Source organism: Girardinichthys multiradiatus, chromosome 14 (genome assembly GCF_021462225.1).
Source record: "Girardinichthys multiradiatus isolate DD_20200921_A chromosome 14, DD_fGirMul_XY1, whole genome shotgun sequence".
NCBI lineage: Eukaryota > Metazoa > Chordata > Actinopteri > Cyprinodontiformes > Goodeidae > Girardinichthys > Girardinichthys multiradiatus.
In genome coordinates, this window is record NC_061807.1 from 6,593,590 (window position 1) to 6,615,690 (window position 22,101).

General features: G+C 41.4%; 1 protein-coding gene across 1 annotated transcript; it reads left to right on the plus strand.

The window, feature by feature from the left end:
- The first annotated feature begins 3,720 nt into the window (after positions 1 to 3,720).
- On the plus strand, positions 3,721 to 21,879 carry LOC124880589 (zinc finger protein 239-like). Its single transcript, XM_047385857.1, has 2 exons — positions 3,721 to 4,003; positions 20,852 to 21,879. The coding sequence occupies exons 1-2, from the start codon at positions 3,953 to 3,955 to the stop codon at positions 21,722 to 21,724; spliced, it is 924 nt and encodes a 307-aa protein (XP_047241813.1). The 5' UTR covers positions 3,721 to 3,952; the 3' UTR covers positions 21,725 to 21,879.
- The last annotated feature ends 222 nt before the right edge of the window (positions 21,880 to 22,101 follow it).

Sequence of the window (22,101 nt, forward strand, 5' to 3'; positions counted from 1 at the left end):
ATAAGGACTTCCTACCAGGTTTTATTAACTTTATAAAGTTAAGTCCTTATAAGGACTTCCTAGCAGGTTTTTATTAACTTTATAAAGTTAAGTCCTTATAAGGAGTTCCTAGCAGGTTTTATTAATCCTTCCATTAAACCAGGTTTAGTTCTGAAACAGCTCGTTTGTCCCTTTAGAAAATCCCCATTAAGGTTAAACTGCTTCAGTGAACAAAGCATCTGAGAAGCTGCTCTGAAGTCCACCTGGAGCAGCTTGGTCCTCCTGATCAGAACCAAGTCAAGATAAACTGATGACGGTCAGTTCAGGTGACTTTCTTCATGCATGCTAATTTGCATGAAACAGAACCAGAGACATTGGATCCGAGGAACCAATTTCTGCAGTCAGCTCCTCCACAGCAGCTGACCGTCCACAACAGGAGGCACCGCGGGTCTCGGTTGCAAGACATGAGCCCAGCCGGGTGCTCAGCAGTATCCCTCATGGTGTGGATGATGTCTACCTGGGCAGCAGCACCAGGTAGACATCATGGACTCATGGAACACATCAGAAGATCCAAAGAACCGACTGAATGGAGTCAAAAGTTAGGGTGTTCAGGAGAGGTTTGGTTCTGGATTTCTGCACACTTTCATGCAACGTTGATTTTATACATCCTGACTTATGTGTGAAACATTGCACCAGAAGGTTTCAGGGTTCTGGTCCAGAACATCCCATGTGAGCAGGAGCGGAGCTAGACGTTTATCACTGGGGGGACAGGAGGGGGGGCAAGGCTACCTCAGGGGTCCACCAACTAAGATAATTAATTTGTTTCTCTGTTACCTCTATCTACAGTATAGACCAAACGTTTGGACACCTTCTCGTTCAAAGAGTTGTCTTAATTTTCATGACTATGAATATTGTAGCTTCACACTGAAGCCATCAAAACTATGAATTAACACATGTGGAATTATATACTGAACAAAAAAGTGTGAAACAACTGAAAATATGTCTTATATTCTAGGTTCTTCAAAGTAGCCACCTTTTGCTTTGATTACTGCTCCACACACTCTTGGTATTCTGTTGATGAGCTTCAAGAGGTAGTCACCTGAAATGGTTTTCACTTCACAGGTGTTCCCTGTCAGGTTTAATAAGTGGAATTTCAAGCCTTATAAATGAGGTTGGGACCATCAGTTGTGTTGTGCAAGAGGTGGATATAGTACACAGCTGATAGTCCTACTGAATAGAGGTCAGTCAGTCCGAACAATTGGGAAAACTTTGAAAGTGTCCCCAAGTGCAGTCGCAAAAACCATCAAGTGCTACAAAGAAACTGGCTCACATGAGGACTGCCCCAGGAAAGAAAGACCAAGAGTCACCTCTGCTGCGGACGATAAGTTCATCCGAGTCACCAACCTCAGAAATCGCAGGTTAACAGCAGCTCAGATTAGAGAACAGGTCAATGCCACACAGAGTTCTAGCAGCAGACACATCTCTAGAACAACTGTTAAGAGGAGACTGTGTGAATCAGGCCTTCATGGTAAAATAGCTGCTAGGAAACCACTGCTGAGGACAAGCAACAAGAAGAGACTTGTTTGGGCTAAAGAACACAAGGAATGGACATTAGACCAGTGGAAATCTGTGCTTTGGTCTGATGAGTCCAAGTTTGAGATCTTTGGTTCCAACCACCGTGTTTTTGTGTGGCGCAGAAGAGGTGAACGGATGGACTCTACATGCCTGGTTCCCATCGTGAAGCATGGAGGAGGAGGTGTGATGGTGTGGGGGTGCTTTGCTGGTGACACTGTTGGGGATTTATTCAAAATTGAAGGCATACTGAACCAGCATGGCTACCACATCATCTTGCAGCGGCATGCTATTTCATCCGGTTTGTGTTTAGATGGACCATCATTTATTTTTCAACAGGACAATGACCCCAAACACACCTTCAGGCTGTGTAAGGAGAGACCAAGAAGGAGAGTGATGGGGTGCTGCGCCAGATGACCTGGCCTCCACAGTCACCGGACATGAACCCAACCGAGATGGTTTGGGGTGAGCTGGACCGCAGAGTGAAGGTAAAAGGGCCAACAAGTGCTAAGCATCTCTGGGAACTCCTTCAAGACCGTTGGAAAACCATTTCAGGTGACTACCTCTTGAAGCTCATCAACAGAATACCAAGAGTGTGTGGAGCAGTAATCAAAGCAAAAGGTGGCTACTTTGAAGAACCTAGAATATAAGACATATTTTCAGTTGTTTCACACTTCTTTGTTCAGTATATAATTCCACATGTGTTAATTTATAGTTTTGATGCCTTCAGTGTGAAGCTACAATATTCATAGTCATGAAAATAAAGAAAACTCTTTGAATGAGAAGGTGTGTCCAAACTTTTGTTCTGTACTGTAAGTACATACTAAGTACACAGGAGAAGAGATTTGAGTACACAATTTACAGTTTATTAACAAGGTCACCCGTTCCTGTACATTTCTGGTGATAACTTAGAAATGGAAAGATCTAAAGATCTCCAACTGGTTCCACCAGAAAGTACTGGTTCTGCTGAACAGAACCATATGTGTCTCATCCTCCTAGGACCTAAACTCCCCCATACACCCCCCTCACCATCCTCAACAACACCGTAGCAGCTGTGGACCACTTCAGGTTCTTAGGAACCACCATCTCTGAGGACCTGAGATGGTCTTCACACATAGACACTGTTCGAAAGAAGGTCCAGCAGAGACTGTAGTTCCTGAGGCAACTCAAGAAGTTCAACCTTCCACAGGAGCTGCTGGTCATCTTCTCCACTGCCATCATTCAATCTGTCCTGTCTTCATCCATCTCAGTGTGGTTTGGATCATCCACAAAACAGGACAGGTCCAGACTGCAACGAATAATCAGGACTGCAGAGAGAATAATCAGAGCTGACCTTCCCTCCATCCAGGACTTATACAGGTCAAGGGTCAGGAAAAGAGCTGCTAAAATCTCTGCAGACCCCACACATCCTGCACATAAACTGTTCAGAGCTTTACCTTCAGGTGGCGCTACAGAGCACTGTTCACTAAAACCAGCCGCCACAGAGACAGTTTCTTCCTCCAGGATGTTTCTCTGTTGAACATTTAATAGAGAACAGAACAACAGCGTACAGATGTTACAAATGCACCTTTTTATTATATATGTCTATATATAAAGACATAAAGATATATGCATAAATATATTTAAAATATATTTAAAAACCCAGAGAGCAAAGTGTACTGGAGTCAAATTCCTTGTTTGATTCTGATTCTGTAGACGTTAGTTTGATGCTGAACTACCAGAAAAGATCTCTGTGAAAACAGGAAACCGCCGTTAAACCAACTTTGTTTAACAGGTTGGACATTCTTCTTCTACGCTGTGATAATCATCTCCTCCTCACAGGTCTAGTCTTCTTCACGTGACCTTTCTTCTTCTTGGGGTTATTGGTGGTTGGCAAAAACCTGTAGGTGCGCATTGGCGCCACCAGCTGGCCCTTCCACTCGTTACACCGTGAACGTGGAGGGAGTTACTTCCTACTGCAGAGGAATGACCTGGTGTCGTGACCTGTGAATCATCTGGGGGTGGGGTGTCCATGGCCCTCCAGCACCCCCTCTAGCTCCGCCTCTATGACCCTGCAGCAGACCGTGTGTAGTTCATGGAACCACAGAAAAAATCGGAGCTCAGAAACAGCCAAACGTGGGCAAAAACCAAGTAGCGCGGGAAATCTGGGACTTCTCATTCTAAGTAGCGACAACAAACACTGAACGACGTTTACGGAACATTTTCATATCTGAATTTGAATGTTTCTGGGTTTTTTTTTTAATTGTTTCATAGATCCCGTTTCGGCGGGAAACAGGAACTTCCGCCCAATAGTTGTTCTCCTGACGTGCCTTGAACGCAGCACGAGGAGGCGGAATTTCTCAGATAAAACCCAGAGATCTTCGAGCTGCTGGCTTTAACCAGAACCAGGACCAGGACCGGGATGGAGGATCAGAACCCAGCAGGCTCTTCCACTGCTCCCACGGAGCTGCAGGTCAGAGTTCTTAGACTTTCAGGTTCTGGACGGTAGGACCAGCAGAGTTTCCTGTTTGGTTTATTTCCTGTTGATTGAAGCAGAACCTCTGCAGCTTGATACCAGAACATCTGAAGCAGCTGCAGAGACACGTGTTCCTGCAGCTGCTCCACACGAAGCTCTCCTGGCTGGTTCCTTCAGACTCGGTTCTGGATCAAGCAGAACAGCACAGAGTTATTGTTTAGTTTTATTTCTGATAAAAACAAGAATGAAACTCGGTTTAGCTGCTTTTTAAAAGTATAAAACTTAAACCAGAACCATCCTTTAATAAACAGAATAGTCTATTTTACTCAGAGGTTCTGAGATGAGGACGGGTTCTGATCAGGTTCCAGCCAACTGACACCTTTTGTCAACTGGACTCAGCCAACTGTTGCTGACCATTTGCTTCTTGAACAGCACCAGAGGGTTCTGACCTCCTCCTCCTTAGTTTGAAGTATGGAAAGAGGTTGAGGAGCAAAGGAGCACTGAAGAAACAACCTAGAATAAGGTCCAGATTTCCTGACTGACTGGTGATGAGGGCTTCACCAGATCATCTGTAACCAGGTGATAAACTGTTCCAGAACCGAGATGAAAGCTTGTGAGATCATGCTAGGTGTGCAGCTCTGAACCCAAAGAGTTCAGCTTTTTTAAATGAGGAGCCTCTGTTTGCCTTGAGCTTGACCTTTGAGTCTTATTTAGGTGACCTCAAACATGAGGTTCACCAAGAAAAGCAGCTCCTGGATAGAATGAAAAGTGGATCAGACACACCATCTACTTTACTCGGTTTTCTTGTGTTTCTTGAACCTTACAAAGACGTTTTCCATGAGATATTCAAACTTTCCAAGATTGTAGTTGTTGCTCCAGTCAGCACTGCTTCCTCTGAGAGAAGCTGATAAAACTCACCTCAGGACAACAATGGCTGATGACAGGTGAAGCCATCTTGGAGCTCAGTGTTGAGTCAAGGAGGCCACAGGCCCTCAACATGGACGACTTTATGAAACGTTTTGCCACTTCTCACCACAACCGACGGATTATGCTTTTCTAATCCAGCATAAGGAAGTTCGTGTCTGTGGTCATGACTGAGGTCTTCACCATGTTTTATTTAGACCACTGATGGTTTGGCAGCCAGACAGAACCTCTGGTCATAGTTAAAAGCTGCACTGTGTTCCTATCAGAATGTTTGCTGTAAAATTTCTGCCTTTTGTTGATTAATTGTGTGACTCTTTGAGTACGGCTTCATTTTTATTCATATCACGATGGTGTCCTTGTTCTAAAGTTGATGCCAAGTTGGGTTTTATATTTGGTTTATTTTTAATGTTACAATCAGAATCAGCTTTATTGCCAAGTTCGTTCAGACAAACAAGGAAGTTGACTCCGGTACACTTTGCTCTCTGGGTTTTTAAATGTATTTTAAATATATTTATTTCTTTGTTTTCATGCGCTGAAAGAGCCTGTTTACATCTTCCTCGTAGATCTTTAGTGCAGGTAGAGGATCTGAAGGTAGGGGGTTGGTAGCTTTATGGGAGGAATTTGTTCCTGAATGGGATGTGGAGGAGATGATTTGAGGTATGAACGGCTTCTTGTCATGTCTGCAGTAGAAGACTTTCAGACCATAAGAACCTTCCTCCTCATCACTTCAGACAAGCTTCATCACTTGTCTGAACTTGTCCCTCTGGTTTCTGCATGCTGCTCTGCTCTCTGCTGCCCCTCTCTGTCAGGTTCGGTATTACAGCTCAGTGGCTCTCAGCACTGACCTCTAGCTGCTGGGAGGAGATGTTTCTTCATTTGTCCCAGAAACGGTCCAGCTCTGCAGATCTGAATCTCCTCAGGGTTTGTTGAGATGTTTGGTGACCTGCAGGTGTCACAGCTGTCCAGGGAGGACCTGGAGGTGTTACAGCGCATCTCAAAGAACCGGCTGGAAAACCTCCTTCACACATGATGAATGAGACCAGACCCAGATGTCACAGGAAGTGAGACCGTGCTGCTTATGTTCTGCATCAGGTCCAAAACAAAGAGCAGAGGTTCAGCTGCTGCTTCATCTTCTATCCACTCATCACATGACTTTCTCAGTCATCTTTGTTTTTCTTCGTCCTTCAGGGTAAAATGATTATAAATGTTCTTTAATCCACAGTCAGATGTTTCCACAAAGGTTTAGTTTTTATAAATAATCATCGGTTGGGATTCTGAAACTTTAAAATCTGAAAGCACAAGAAGTTTTCACCGTGATTTATTTGTTCCCGACCCGACCCGTCTGGGCAGGTCACGATGACTGATGCAGAGAGGGGAGGAGCTTGACTGGTTTCCATGGAGACAGGGCGTGACCTCTGTATGACAGGTTTCAGATCATTTCTTCATCTCTGTCTCAGGTTAACCTTGATCCCTGCTGGTCCCCAGTGGCAGACCCAGCCATTTTGGGGCCCAAGGCAAACCTTTGTGAAGTGGGCCTCCTCCAAGGCTGCCTTAAGGTACCAGTAGGTTCTGAGGGTGAAAGGTTCTGTAGGGCCACAGATTTCATACTGCAGTACTGGGAACCAGACAGAAGTTCAACATTTATTCCTACCTCAATAAGACACAAGTACTCATTAAAATGTTTGTATTATTATGAGTCAACAACAGTAACTCTACAGACTAATCCTGACGGAGTAGAGGTGGAGGAAAACTACAACTGATTAAAGACATCAGATGTCTTCTGATTGGAGGAGTATTCAGCTTCTTCTCCATCTCTGATCCACCACCTCCTGCAGACTGGGAGCACCAGCATCTTCTGATCTGGTTGAAAACAAACCTGTAGAAGTAGAAGGGTCCCTGGTTGAGGTGGAAGATGAAACATCTGAGGTGACATATTGTCCATCATAGTAGATGGTCAGAACGTCCTCCTCCCTCTCTTTGCTCCTGCTCTGCGGCTCCTTTTCAACTCACCAGGGTTTAGTGGTTGTAGTTGAAGTAATATTTGAAATGTAGAGAAATTAATCAGCTGCTCCTGGTTGTGAAAAAACACCCTGTTGCCATGGTGATCCATCATAACAAATGCCCAGAAGAAAAAGGTATCAACAATCCTCCGGCTGCACAACATCCGATACCGGAGAGGATAATAGTCCAAAAGATACATTTGAACCATAACAAGAGTTAGAGTTCAGAACCAGTGACAGAGCTACCAACCTGCTGGGCGGCCCAGTTCTACAGAGGTCCACTAAGACGTCTGTAATGGTTGTTTTCTGGCTTGTTTTACAGGTTTATCACGTATACGATAATGTAATTCATCCTGCTCTCCTCTAGGCGAAGACTAATGTCCTCTGTTCTTTGGCCCGTCCTTCCTCTTCCTCTCCTGTAGTCTTCCTCTGATGCTCTTGTTACTGCTTTTTGCTCTTCTTCAGTCTTCTTCAGATAGATGTTTCTAGTTGATTGGTTTTACTCCCAGAGGTGGAGATAATGTACTCGAGTAAAAGTACAGTTGCTTTGATAACATTTTACTTAAATACCAGGAAAGTTACCCGGGTAAAATGTTACTTCAAGTTAAAGTTAATTAGTTTTGTTCATGTGGCAGAAAGTCCCAGTCCTGCAGAGAACTGCATGCTGGGTAATATACTTGGCTTTATCAGTACTACAGCTTTCACTGAGGCTATTTTTTATGGGACCTCATTTCTTCTGCCAGCTGCTGTCTTCATGGTTCACTGCTGCTGATCATCTCCTCCATCTCAGCATCCTGAGCACCTACTCGTTCCTCTGTCATCCGGTCCGGTTCCCTGTGCAAACAGGCAGTGGGCTGGTGGCCGGCAGTATCTTCGTCACCCGTCGCCTTTAACTTTGGTTTTTATGCTCCCTTTATTGTCTGAATAAAGAAGCATAAAACTCCACTATAACCAAAAAGTAGCGGTGCTGATTCATCTCTGACCCAAAGACATGCTGGGTTGCTAGAAACCCATTGTTCAGGCCAGAACTCTGCCACATCGGTCCTTCAGCGCCTGCAGCGTTTGGATGCATCCCTGCTTCAACACACCTGAATCAAATGAATGGTGGATGACCCGGCCTGGCTGACCCGGCAGACATGCCAGGGAGGTCATGAGCCTTTTGTTTCAGGTGTGTTTCAAGCAGAGCTGCATCTAAACGTTGCAGGACAGTGGCGCCAAAGCCCGACATTGCAGACCCCTGACTTGGACCAACCTGTAACCCCAGTTAAGTTTGTGGAAGGGGGTGAGCAGAACTTTATCATGCATCATTTTTTTAATAGTCTGATTGTAAATTATAAGCAGTATAATAATCAGGGTCTGCAGACCAGGGGGTGCTGATCCCAGAGGCCATTTCAACATGTTCTGAAATCATCTTGAGGACTTGCAGTGCTTGATGTTGGACCATCTGGAGATGTGTGGCTGGGAACAGAAGTGCAGCAAGCATCTCCAAATAAATAAAGATTAAAGTTACATAAGTACACTAAATCAATCCAGATGAATTAAAAAAGCTTGACAAACCGAACAAAAGGTCACCAGTGACCTCTCTTATAGGTCAGAAATGTAGCTCAGATCCCTTTAGACGATTCAACAAAATCAAGAGTAAATCATTTCTTTCGATTATTTTGATGTAACTTTAAATGCAACAAAAAGAAACATCATCAGAAGAAGCTTGACAAAGAGAATAAAAGGTCATCAGCTGTGGTCAGTATTTCTTCTTCCCCTGCCTGGTGTCATTTCTCCAGTTAGATGTTCTGAAGGTGCCACAGGATGTGAACCTCCGTCATAAACAACAAACATGCGGCTCTGAACCGTTTATTTCTTTCCATTCTGCAGTTTTATTCCACAGCCTGTCTCTATATTGGCTAATTTCATCCCCAGTCATAGATCTGCTCTGGTTGGAGACGGACCAGCCCTATGAGAGGGACTTAATCTTCCACATCCAACATCGTTCATCGACACATTTTAGACCAATGTCTTTTAATCATCTTAGTTATTCAATGATTGGTGCAATTAAAAAAATCTCATTGGTTTCTGACAACTGAGGAGTTGCTCTTCATCGTCAACATTTCCTGTCAGTCGTTGCTGGAAGACTCAAATCAGCCTCTTTATATTCTCCCCTTTATCTCCATCTTATTTTTGTTTTTATTTACGTTTATTTTTATGTTATTTGTGGCTGATATTACATTATTACATTACATTATAGTTCCTCCATATATTAAAAGATACAAATTACTCTGATTCAAATTGCACTACTTCAGTTCTCCACTAGGTGGGGGTATCTAATGCATTTATCATTGTTGCCCACCAGGTGGCAGCAACAGGTAGACCGTCTCTTAGACCTAATAAATACTTCCAGTTCATAGAAAACTACACAAACACACAGAGACGTCCAGAATAACAGAAACTTCTTCTCTATTGAATGAAAATCTGTAACAACGTCGTGTTAAAGTCGTACGTAACGTTTTTATTTTTCTCCACGGACTGTTTTATAAGATACATCAACCCCCATGTTAAAATTCAAACAGATTGAAGCTCCACTGGATCGATCACAATAAGTTTTAGATGGGTGGATCCGCAGGAAGGCAGAAGAACCTCAGGGGAGCATCCTAACAATCAGTCCAGCAGCACCTTTACCAGTAAAACCACCATGGATCCATAGATACCACTAAATACAATAACTGTTTTATAATCAGATTTACACAGATGGCTTAATAAATTCAGCCAGGAGGATGAGGAATAGGAAGGATTATGGATCACAGATGTTTGTTAGTATAAAACAGGGGATTATTATTATTATTATTATTATTACTACAGTGGACAGAAGAAATGAGACGGTTAAAACCATCAGCCTCAGGTTCACCACCTGTCAGCAGACCAGACATTTGAATAAAACTACAACAACCAGGAGCCAATCAGAAGCTGGAAGAAATCCAGTTCTAATCTTGTTTTTCAGGACAACAGAATTAATTCATACGATATTATATTTATTAAACCTTTATAAATAAAATGCAGTACAGTGTAACAACCGACAGGGGGCTGCAAATATTTAGAGGCAATATTTCAGAATATCATATTACAAAATGATGGACATGTACTGGCTTAAGCAGGGGGCCACGCCTGGCACTGCAGGAGTCCCTCATGGCGTAGTGGGTTACTGATGGTGGCCTTTGTTGCTTTGGTCCAGCTCTCTGCAGGTCATTCATCGGGTCCCTCCGTGTCGTTCTGGGCTTTCTGCTCACTGTTCTCCTGATCATTTGGACCCCTCGGGATGAGGTCTTGCGTGGGGCCCCAGATGGAGGGAGATTATCAATGGTCTTGAATGTCTTCCATTTTCTTACAGCTGATTTATTCACACCAACCTGCTGGCCTGTTGTAGATTCACTCTTCCCAGCAGGTCTACAGGTTTCCTCCTGGTGTCCTTCCACAGCTCTGTGGTCCTGACCATGTTTGAGTTTGGGGTCTGACTGTTAGAGGCTGTGGACAGGTGTCTTTTATACAGGTCACCAGTTCAAACAGTTCAACAGGTGTCTTTTATACGGGTCACCAGTTCAAACAGTTCAACAGGTGTCTTTTATACAGGTCACAGGTTCAAACAGTTCAACAGGTGTCTTTTATACTGGTCACCAGTTCAAACAGGTGTCTTTCATACAGGTCACCAGTTCAAACAGTTCAACAGGTGTCTTTTATACGGGTCACCAGTTCAAACAGTTCAACAGGTGTCTTTTATACAGGTCACAGGTTCAAACAGTTCAACAGGTGTCTTTTATACTGGTCACAGGTTCAAACAGTTCAACAGGTGTCTTTTATACAGGTCACCAGTTCAAACAGTTCAACAGGTGTCTTTTATACAGGTCACAGGTTCAAACAGTTCAACAGGTGTCTTTTATACTGGTCACCAGTTCAAACAGGTGTCTTTCATACAGGTCACCAGTTCAAACAGTTCAACAGGTGTCTTTTATACGGGTCACCAGTTCAAACAGTTCAACAGGTGTCTTTTATACAGGTCACAGGTTCAAACAGTTCAACAGGTGTCTTTTATACTGGTCACAGGTTCAAACAGTTCAACAGGTGTCTTTTATACAGGTCACCAGTTCAAACAGTTCAACAGGTGTCTTTTATACGGGTCACCAGTTCAAACAGTTCAACAGGTGTCTTTTATACAGGTCACAGGTTCAAACAGTTCAACAGGTGTCTTTTATACTGGTCACCAGTTCAAACAGGTGTCTTTCATACAGGTCACCAGTTCAAACAGTTCAACAGGTGTCTTTTATACGGGTCACCAGTTCAAACAGTTCAACAGGTGTCTTTTATACAGGTCACAGGTTCAAACAGTTCAACAGGTGTCTTTTATACTGGTCACCGGTTCAAACAGGTGTCTTTCATACAGGTCACCAGTTCAAACAGTTCAACAGGTGTCTTTTATACAGGTCACAGGTTCAAACAGTTCAACAGGTGTCTTTTATACTGGTCACCAGTTCAAACAGGTGTCTTTCATACAGGTCACCAGTTCAAACAGTTCAACAGGTGTCTTTTATACAGGTCACAGGTTCAAACAGTTCAACAGGTGTCTTTTATACTGGTCACCAGTTCAAACAGGTGTCTTTCATACAGGTCACCAGTTCAAACAGGTGTCTTTCATACAGGTCACCAGTTCAAACAGTTCAACAGGTTTCTTTTATACAGGTCACCAGTTCAAACAGGTGTCTTTCATACAGGTCACCAGTTCAAACAGGTGTCTTTCATACAGGTCACCAGTTCAAACAGGTGTCTTTCATACAGGTCACCAGTTCAAACAGTTCAACAGGTGTCTTTTATACAGGTCACCAGTTCAAACAGTTTCATCAGAGACCTTTTAGTGAACATGGAGATATGGCAGCACATGGAAGATGGGATGTTCCCTCAGCTTTGCTTGGCATAGTCTTCCTCTCAGTGATGAATCTCTCTTGGTTCAGTTGTTGTTGGGTTTGGCCAATAATCAGGTTAAAATTCAGACTGTTTCTGGTTTCTCTGTCTTTGGTACGGGTTATTTCTTGGTATGTCATAGATTCTTCTACAGGTAGAGTACAGATAGAAGCAATATTTCAGAGCTAGCACGTCTTTATATTCAAGCGAAGTCCAGAGGCAGCAGAGGAAGTGTTGATGAGGTCAGGAGATACAGGAGTCAGAAATAACGTAGCATCAGTTGGCTGATGATAATGTTGCTTGCTATAGAGATGAAACCTGACCACAAGTCTAAGGAGAAACAAGAAGTCCCAGCATGCAGTCTGATTCAACTGTTTCTATTGTCTCCATTGTTTTTATGGCACGGCTGAAATATGAACCAAACTTTTTTTTTTAAGGTCCAGAATATTTATTTATGTTCAGTTGTGTTGAAAGCCTTGAAGAAAAAGGATGAAACTTTGATCAGAGCAGAAATCTGAGTAATTATTAAATCTATTGTTAGAAATACGTCTGTGTCATGAAGCTGGACTGGGTCTCATCAGCAAAGTTCTCCAGAACAGCTTTTATTCTTTTAGCAAATGTAGAGCAAATACTTGTTAATATTTAATAAACAGATTGGAGGCCAGTTGTCAGTGAGGAGTGAATCTATCTGGATTTCTCTAGACTGGTATAAAAGTCTGAACAATATTTAACTATTTTCGAGGGTCGTCTCTAAAGTCTCGATCATTATTTAGTTTTTTTAGCCTGAAAAAAACAAACCCGTTTTCTGCTCCTCTTCCTCCAGGCATCTTCATCTACTTGTATCAAAGTCCTCCTCAGCCTTCAGTCTGGAAATGTCATCCAGTTTATTCATGAAGTGTTGATCTTCTGGTACTTTACGTGTTATTGAGGTTATTTCTGACTTTAAATGTTCTTCTTCAACTTTGTTAGCCTTAGTGGAACGTCCAGATGCTCTGAGGGGTTGATCATTCACATTTTAGAGGTTCCTAATTGTTTTTTCTAATAAAATTTAAGCCAGGAGCGTTTTGTTAACGAATGGCCAGTTTTAGACTCCTCCTCATGTTTTAGAATATAGCTGCTCATTTAAAATATGAAACCACATGCAGAGTCTTAGGATTTAAAGAGAACTGAGCTGAAATTTATTTATGGTCCGTTAAAGGAGCAGTTATTGACATTAATAACGTTGTGAAACTAAAAGGGTTGAAAAATAAGCTACTTTCCTTTGTTACTGAAACTGCTAACTGCTAATGCTAGCACCAGCCAGGTGAGAGTCCCAGACGTTCCTCTCCGCCATGTTAGTCGTCCATAACTCCTAGTAACTCCATAAGTAACTCCTAGTAGTCCGTAAGTAACTCCTAGTAGTCCGTAAGTAACTCCTAGTAGTCCGTAAGTAACTCCTAGTAGTCCGTAAGTAACTCCTAGTAACTCCTAGTCGTCCGTAAGTAACTCCTAGTAACTCCATAAGTAACTCCTAGTAACTCCATAAGTAACTCCTAGTCGTCCGTAAGTAACTCCTAGTAACTCCATAAGTAACTCCCAGTAACGCCATAAGTAACTCCTAGTAACTCCATAAGTAACTCCTAGTCGTCCGTAAGTAACTCCTAGTAACTCCTAGTAACTCCTAGTAACTTCATAAGTAACTCCTAGTAACTCCATAAGTAACTCCTAGTAACTCCATAAGTAACTCCATAAGTAACTCCTAGTAACTCCATAAGTAACTCCTAGTAACTCCATAAGTAACTCCTAGTAACTCCATAAGTAACTCCTAGTAACTCCGTAAGTAACTCCGTAAGTAACTCCTAGTAACTCCGTAAGTAACTCCTAGTAACTCCGTAAGTAACTCCTAGTAACTCCGTAAGTAACTCCTAGTAACTCCGTAAGTAACTCCTAGTAACTCCTAGTAACTCCGTAAGTAACTCCTAGTAACTCCGTAAGTAACTCCTAGTAACTCCTAGTTGTCCGTAAGTAACTCCTAGTAACTCCTAGTAATTCCATAAGTAACTCCATAAGTAACTCCTAGTAATTCCATAAGTAACTCCTAGTAATTCCATAAGTAACTCCATAAGTAACTCCTAGTTGTCCGTAAGTAACTCCTAGTAACTCCATAAGTAACTCCATAAGTAACTCCTAGTAACTCCATAAGTAACTCCTAGTTGTCCGTAAGTAACTCCTAGTTGTCCGTAAGTAACTCCTAGTAACTCCATAAGTAACTCCTAGTAACTCCATAAGTAACTCCTAGTAACTCCATAAGTAACTCCTAGTAACTCCATAAGTAACTCCATAAGTAACTCCTAGTAACTCCATAAGTAACTCCTAGTAACTCCATAAGTAACTCCTAGTTGTCCGTAACTCCTAGTAACTCCATAAGTAACTCCCAGTAACTCCATAAGTAACTCCTAGTAACTCCATAAGTAACTCCTAGTCGTCCGTAAGTAACTCCTAGTAACTCCTAGTAACTCCTAGTAACTTCATAAGTAACTCCTAGTAACTCCATAAGTAACTCCTAGTAACTCCATAAGTAACTCCATAAGTAACTCCTAGTAACTCCATAAGTAACTCCTAGTAACTCCATAAGTAACTCCTAGTAACTCCATAAGTAACTCCTAGTAACTCCGTAAGTAACTCCGTAAGTAACTCCTAGTAACTCCGTAAGTAACTCCTAGTAACTCCGTAAGTAACTCCTAGTAACTCCGTAAGTAACTCCTAGTAACTCCTAGTAACTCCGTAAGTAACTCCTAGTAACTCCGTAAGTAACTCCTAGTAACTCCTAGTTGTCCGTAAGTAACTCCTAGTAACTCCTAGTAATTCCATAAGTAACTCCATAAGTAACTCCTAGTAATTCCATAAGTAACTCCTAGTAATTCCATAAGTAACTCCATAAGTAACTCCTAGTTGTCCGTAAGTAACTCCTAGTAACTCCATAAGTAACTCCATAAGTAACTCCTAGTAACTCCATAAGTAACTCCTAGTTGTCCGTAAGTAACTCCTAGTTGTCCGTAAGTAACTCCTAGTAACTCCATAAGTAACTCCTAGTAACTCCATAAGTAACTCCTAGTAACTCCATAAGTAACTCCATAAGTAACTCCATAAGTAACTCCTAGTAACTCCATAAGTAACTCCTAGTTGTCCGTAACTCCTAGTAACTCCATAAGTAACTCCTAGTAACTCCATAAGTAACTCCTAGTAACTCCATAAGTAACTCCTAGTAACTCCATAAGTAACTCCATAAGTAACTCCATAAGTAACTCCTAGTAACTCCATAAGTAACTCCATAAGTAACTCCTAGTAACTCCATAAGTAACTCCTAGTTGTCCGTAAGTAACTCCTAGTAACTCAATAAGTAACTCCTAGTAACTCCATAAGTAACTCCATAAGTAACTCCTAGTAACTCCGTAAGTAACTCCTAGTTGTCCGTAAGTAACTCCTAGTAACTCCATAAGTAACTCCATAAGTAACTCCTAGTTGTCCGTAAGTAACTCCTAGTAACTCCATAAGTAACTCCATAAGTAACTCCTAGTAACTCCATAAGTAACTCCTAGTAACTCCATAAGTAACTCCTAGTAACTCCATAAGTAACTCCTAGTAACTCCGTAAGTAACTCCTAGTAACTCCATAAGTAACTCCTAGTAATTCCATAAGTAACTCCATAAGTAACTCCATAAGTAACTCCTAGTTGTCCGTAAGTAACTCCTAGTTGTCCGTAAGTAACTCCTAGTAACTCCATAAGTAACTCCTAGTAACTCCATAAGTAACTCCTAGTAACTCCATAAGTAACTCCTAGTAACTCCATAAGTAACTCCATAAGTAACTCCTAGTAACTCCATAAGTAACTCCTAGTAACTCCATAAGTAACTCCTAGTAACTCCATAAGTAACTCCTAGTTGTCCGTAAGTAACTCCTAGTAACTCCATAAGTACCTCCTAGTAACTCCATAAGTAACTCCTAGTAACTCCATAAGTAACTCCTAGTAACTCCTAGTAACTCCTAGTAACTCCATAAGTAACTCCATAAGTAACTCCATAAGTAACTCCATAAGTAACTCCATAAGTAACTCCTAGTAACTCCATAAGTAACTCCTAGTAACTCAATAAGTAACTCCTAGTAACTCAATAAGTAACTCCTAGTAACTCCATAAGTAACTCCATAAGTAACTCCTAGTAACTCCGTAAGTAACTCCTAGTTGTCCGTAAGTAACTCCTAGTAACTCCATAAGTAACTCCTAGTAACTCCATAAGTAACTCCTAGTAACTCCATAAGTAACTCCTAGTTGTCCGTAAGTAACTCCTAGAACTCCATAAGTAACTCCTAGTAACTCCATAAGTAACTCCTAGTAACTCCATAAGTAACTCCTAGTAACTCCATAAGTAACTCCTAGTAACTCCGTAAGTAACTCCTAGTAACTCCATAAGTAACTCCTAGTAACTCCATAAGTAACTCCTAGTCGTCCGTAAGTAACTCCTAGTAACTCCGTAAGTAACTCCTAGTAGTCCGTAAGTAACTCCTAGTAACTCCATAAGTAACTCCTAGTAACTCCATAAGTAACTCCTAGTAACTCCATAAGTAACTCCTAGTAACTCCATAAGTAACTCCTAGTCGTCCGTAAGTAACTCCTAGTAACTCCATAAGTAACTCCCAGTAACGCCATAAGTAACTCCTAGTAACTCCATAAGTAACTCCTAGTCGTCCGTAAGTAACTCCTAGTAACTCCTAGTAACTCCTAGTAACTTCATAAGTAACTCCTAGTAACTCCATAAGTAACTCCTAGTAACTCCATAAGTAACTCCATAAGTAACTCCTAGTAACTCCATAAGTAACTCCTAGTAACTCCATAAGTAACTCCTAGTAACTCCGTAAGTAACTCCTAGTAACTCCGTAAGTAACTCCGTAAGTAACTCCTAGTAACTCCGTAAGTAACTCCTAGTAACTCCGTAAGTAACTCCTAGTAACTCCGTAAGTAACTCCTAGTAACTCCTAGTAACTCCGTAAGTAACTCCTAGTAACTCCGTAAGTAACTCCTAGTAACTCCTAGTTGTCCGTAAGTAACTCCTAGTAACTCCCTAGTAATTCCATAAGTAACTCCATAAGTAACTCCTAGTAATTCCATAAGTAACTCCTAGTAATTCCATAAGTAACTCCATAAGTAACTCCTAGTTGTCCGTAAGTAACTCCTAGTAACTCCATAAGTAACTCCATAAGTAACTCCTAGTAACTCCATAAGTAACTCCTAGTTGTCCGTAAGTAACTCCTAGTTGTCCGTAAGTAACTCCTAGTAACTCCATAAGTAACTCCTAGTAACTCCATAAGTAACTCCTAGTAACTCCATAAGTAACTCCTAGTAACTCCATAAGTAACTCCATAAGTAACTCCTAGTAACTCCATAAGTAACTCCTAGTAACTCCATAAGTAACTCCTAGTTGTCCGTAACTCCTAGTAACTCCATAAGTAACTCCCAGTAACTCCATAAGTAACTCCTAGTAACTCCATAAGTAACTCCTAGTCGTCCGTAAGTAACTCCTAGTAACTCCTAGTAACTCCTAGTAACTTCATAAGTAACTCCTAGTAACTCCATAAGTAACTCCTAGTAACTCCATAAGTAACTCCATAAGTAACTCCTAGTAACTCCATAAGTAACTCCTAGTAACTCCATAAGTAACTCCTAGTAACTCCATAAGTAACTCCTAGTAACTCCATAAGTAACTCCTAGTAACTCCGTAAGTAACTCCGTAAGTAACTCCTAGTAACTCCGTAAGTAACTCCTAGTAACTCCGTAAGTAACTCCTAGTAACTCCTAGTAACTCCGTAAGTAACTCCTAGTAACTCCGTAAGTAACTCCTAGTAACTCCTAGTTGTCCGTAAGTAACTCCTAGTAACTCCTAGTAATTCCATAAGTAACTCCATAAGTAACTCCTAGTAATTCCATAAGTAACTCCTAGTAATTCCATAAGTAACTCCATAAGTAACTCCTAGTTGTCCGTAAGTAACTCCTAGTAACTCCATAAGTAACTCCATAAGTAACTCCTAGTAACTCCATAAGTAACTCCTAGTTGTCCGTAAGTAACTCCTAGTTGTCCGTAAGTAACTCCTAGTAACTCCATAAGTAACTCCTAGTAACTCCATAAGTAACTCCTAGTAACTCCATAAGTAACTCCTAGTAACTCCATAAGTAACTCCATAAGTAACTCCTAGTAACTCCATAAGTAACTCCTAGTTGTCCGTAACTCCTAGTAACTCCATAAGTAACTCCTAGTAACTCCATAAGTAACTCCTAGTAACTCCATAAGTAACTCCTAGTAACTCCATAAGTAACTCCATAAGTAACTCCATAAGTAACTCCTAGTAACTCCATAAGTAACTCCATAAGTAACTCCTAGTAACTCCATAAGTAACTCCTAGTTGTCCGTAAGTAACTCCTAGTAACTCAATAAGTAACTCCTAGTAACTCCATAAGTAACTCCATAAGTAACTCCTAGTAACTCCGTAAGTAACTCCTAGTTGTCCGTAAGTAACTCCTAGTAACTCCATAAGTAACTCCATAAGTAACTCCTAGTTGTCCGTAAGTAACTCCTAGTAACTCCATAAGTAACTCCTAGTAACTCCATAAGTAACTCCTAGTAACTCCATAAGTAACTCCTAGTTGTCCGTAAGTAACTCCTAGTTGTCCGTAAGTAACTCCTAGTAACTCCATAAGTAACTCCTAGTAACTCCATAAGTAACTCCTAGTAACTCCATAAGTAACTCCTAGTAACTCCATAAGTAACTCCATAAGTAACTCCTAGTAACTCCATAAGTAACTCCTAGTAACTCCATAAGTAACTCCTAGTAACTCCATAAGTAACTCCTAGTTGTCCGTAAGTAACTCCTAGTAACTCCATAAGTAACTCCTAGTAACTCCATAAGTAACTCCTAGTAACTCCATAAGTAACTCCTAGTAACTCCTAGTAACTCCATAAGTAACTCCATAAGTAACTCCATAAGTAACTCCATAAGTAACTCCATAAGTAACTCCTAGTAACTCCATAAGTAACTCCTAGTAACTCCATAAGTAACTCCTAGTAACTCAATAAGTAACTCCTAGTAACTCAATAAGTAACTCCTAGTAACTCCATAAGTAACTCCATAAGTAACTCCTAGTAACTCCGTAAGTAACTCCTAGTTGTCCGTAAGTAACTCCTAGTAACTCCATAAGTAACTCCTAGTAACTCCATAAGTAACTCCTAGTAACTCCATAAGTAACTCCTAGTTGTCCGTAAGTAACTCCTAGAACTCCATAAGTAACTCCTAGTAACTCCATAAGTAACTCCTAGTAACTCCATAAGTAACTCCTAGTAACTCCATAAGTAACTCCTAGTAACTCCGTAAGTAACTCCTAGTAACTCCATAAGTAACTCCTAGTAACTCCATAAGTAACTCCTAGTCGTCCGTAAGTAACTCCTAGTAACTCCATAAGTAACTCCTAGTAGTCCGTAAGTAACTCCTAGTAACTCCATAAGTAACTCCTAGTAACTCCATAAGTAACTCCTAGTAACTCCATAAGTAACTCCTAGTAACTCCATAAGTAACTCCTAGTAACTCCATAAGTAACTCCTAGTAACTCCATAAGTAACTCCTAGTAACGCCATAAGTAACTCCTAGTAACGCCATAAGTAACTCCTAGTCGTCCATAATTCCATGTGATCTCTAGTTAAAACATTTAGATCAATTGTCCAAAAATGTTTGGGATTTCTAATTTGGCAAATCATTCTTTGAAATATAATTTTAATAAACTAATATTTTACGGACCTTCTGATGTTGCATTGTGACTGGTTGTTGGAAGACATTAATTAGTTTTAAAACTAGTTTGACCTAATTTCCAAATTCCTGAAGATAAACCCTGGATCTTAAACACGAACATTGAACTGTGATGATTGCAGCATTTTATTTAGTCCTTTATTTTGCCTGATAGTTTTAGTTGAATTGTTGTAGTCTAGTCAAAGACTTTATTAACTGGAATATTTTAACTTGGAGTTGAATTATTTTTCTTCATAAATCTCCTTTCAGCTTTTAGTAGAATTACCTTGTTAAGCTAGAATTTTGGCCCATTGCTCCTGACAGAACCGGCAACTGGGTCAGGTTTGCAGAACCTTCCAGTGGGAGTTCTGGGGCGAGCACATCCAGAGATAGTCCACTGTGGGGCGCTGCATCAAGATAATAAAGAAGAGTCTGGTCTGATTTGGATCAGCTGGTAGAATCTCAGAGAAACTGAGACATCATCTGTGCAGTTCTGCACAAAGTCTGGTTCAATCTGATGTTCTGTGAAGATCTGATCTGGGTCAGAAGGTCAGGTAGAGGAAGAACTTTTTCCAGCAATGTTCTTAAAATAAGATATGACAAATTTAAAGACACTTTATTATCATGAGGAGCAGTTTTAGGTTTCGTTTTTTTATTTTCTAGTGTGGACAAAATCCTCTGAAACTTTAAAATCTGAAAGAAATCTCTAGTTTCATTCATTCATTCATTCATTCATTCAACCTGACTGTGCAGAGTCACTGAAACTGTGGGCGTGGTCTTCGGTTCATCATCATTTCCAGCGCCACCAGGTACGCTGTGATTGGTCAGGATGGGCACAGTTTCATCGGTCAATTTGATTGATTAATGAAGGAAGATGGACTTCTTGTTACTTGAGATGTCCAATAGTAGCCCGGTTCTGCGTAGATGTTCCTCAGATGTTAGGAACTTCAAAGTAATGACATCATCTGGGCTTCATCATCAACCATCCTCTCACCGGTACCTCACAGGATAATTTCCCCAGTTTAAACTTCGGTCTCCTTAAACCTGACAGCTTATTGTGTGTAAAAATCTCAGTAGATCAGTTTGTCAAATCGCAATGATAAATATATATTTATACTGTATATTTATTTAGCTCTGGTTCCTCCTCCATCATGACCTTTTTTCTGTTTAACAGAAGAAGAAAAAGAAAGATGGCCGGAAGAATCATTGCTGTCAGATCTGTGACAAGAGCTTCAAGACATCAGCTAGTTTAAAGGCTCATCAGATGGTCCACAGTGAGGAGAGACCATTCAGCTGTGAGGAATGTGGAGCGACTTTCAAGACGCAGAGTTCCCTAAAACTCCACCATCGGATCCATACTGGAGAGAAACCATACAGCTGTCAGGAGTGTGGGTCGTGCTTCTCAACATCTGGTTCCCTCATTGTCCATCAGAGGATTCATACTGGTGAGAGACCATACAAATGTGATGAATGTGGGAAGGCCAGCATCACCTCAAGTGACCTTAAGGTCCATAAACGGACCCACAACAGAGAGACCAGAGGGAAACCCTACAACTGTGAGATTTGTGGGAAAGGTTTTACCAAAGCTGGTTTGGTGTTTCACCGGCGTTGTCACACTGGAGAGACCCCCTTCTTTTGTGAATTCTGTGGAAAAGGTTTTATATCTCAAGGTTGTCTGCGTCTTCACCAACGTTCTCACACCGGAGAAAGACCGTTCGGATGTGATCAGTGTGCGGAAACCTTCGCTTATAAAAAAAGCCTAGTGGCCCACAAGCGTCTTCATGCTGGGTGTGACAGGTGTGGAGAAGTGTTCAGAAACGTTCTGGAGATGATCAGTCACAAACGCGCCCACAAGTGGATGGATGCCCTGAAGCTCCCCCCACAGCTCAGCCACACCTTAAAGCAGCCATCAAGGGAAATTCCTGTGTCGCAGGTTTCATCGCAGTGGAGTTATGCTGCACCTGCTGAGCTCAGCGGTCCAACGGTAAAAACAGAACCAGCAGCTGCAGCCGCTGTGGGAGGAGCCTTACCTGGAGGCGTGGCCTGAAGGACGGAGAGCAGATCGACCCAACGTCAGTTCCTGGCCACAGAAATTCATGTCAGTTTGACCGTTTGTGTTTAGTTTTTATGAACTTTGTGTTTGATCAAATTTTTTACCGGAAGATCAAAGATTGTGTTGAGAATTAAAATCATTAAGTTTCATACTATGTTCAGTTTTCATGTGTATGCATAAAACTGAAATATATCATGTATTGTGGAGCGCAGGGAGAGAGAGGTCACAGCAGGCTTCAAGCTGGAGGAAAGGTCAACCTCAGGTCAGGATGTTTGCCAGCAGCTGTGAGCAGTAAATGCGGGTTGTTCAGTTTGATATGGGCAGTACTTCCATACAGGGTAACTCATTTACAGCAGCGACACAAGAATGTA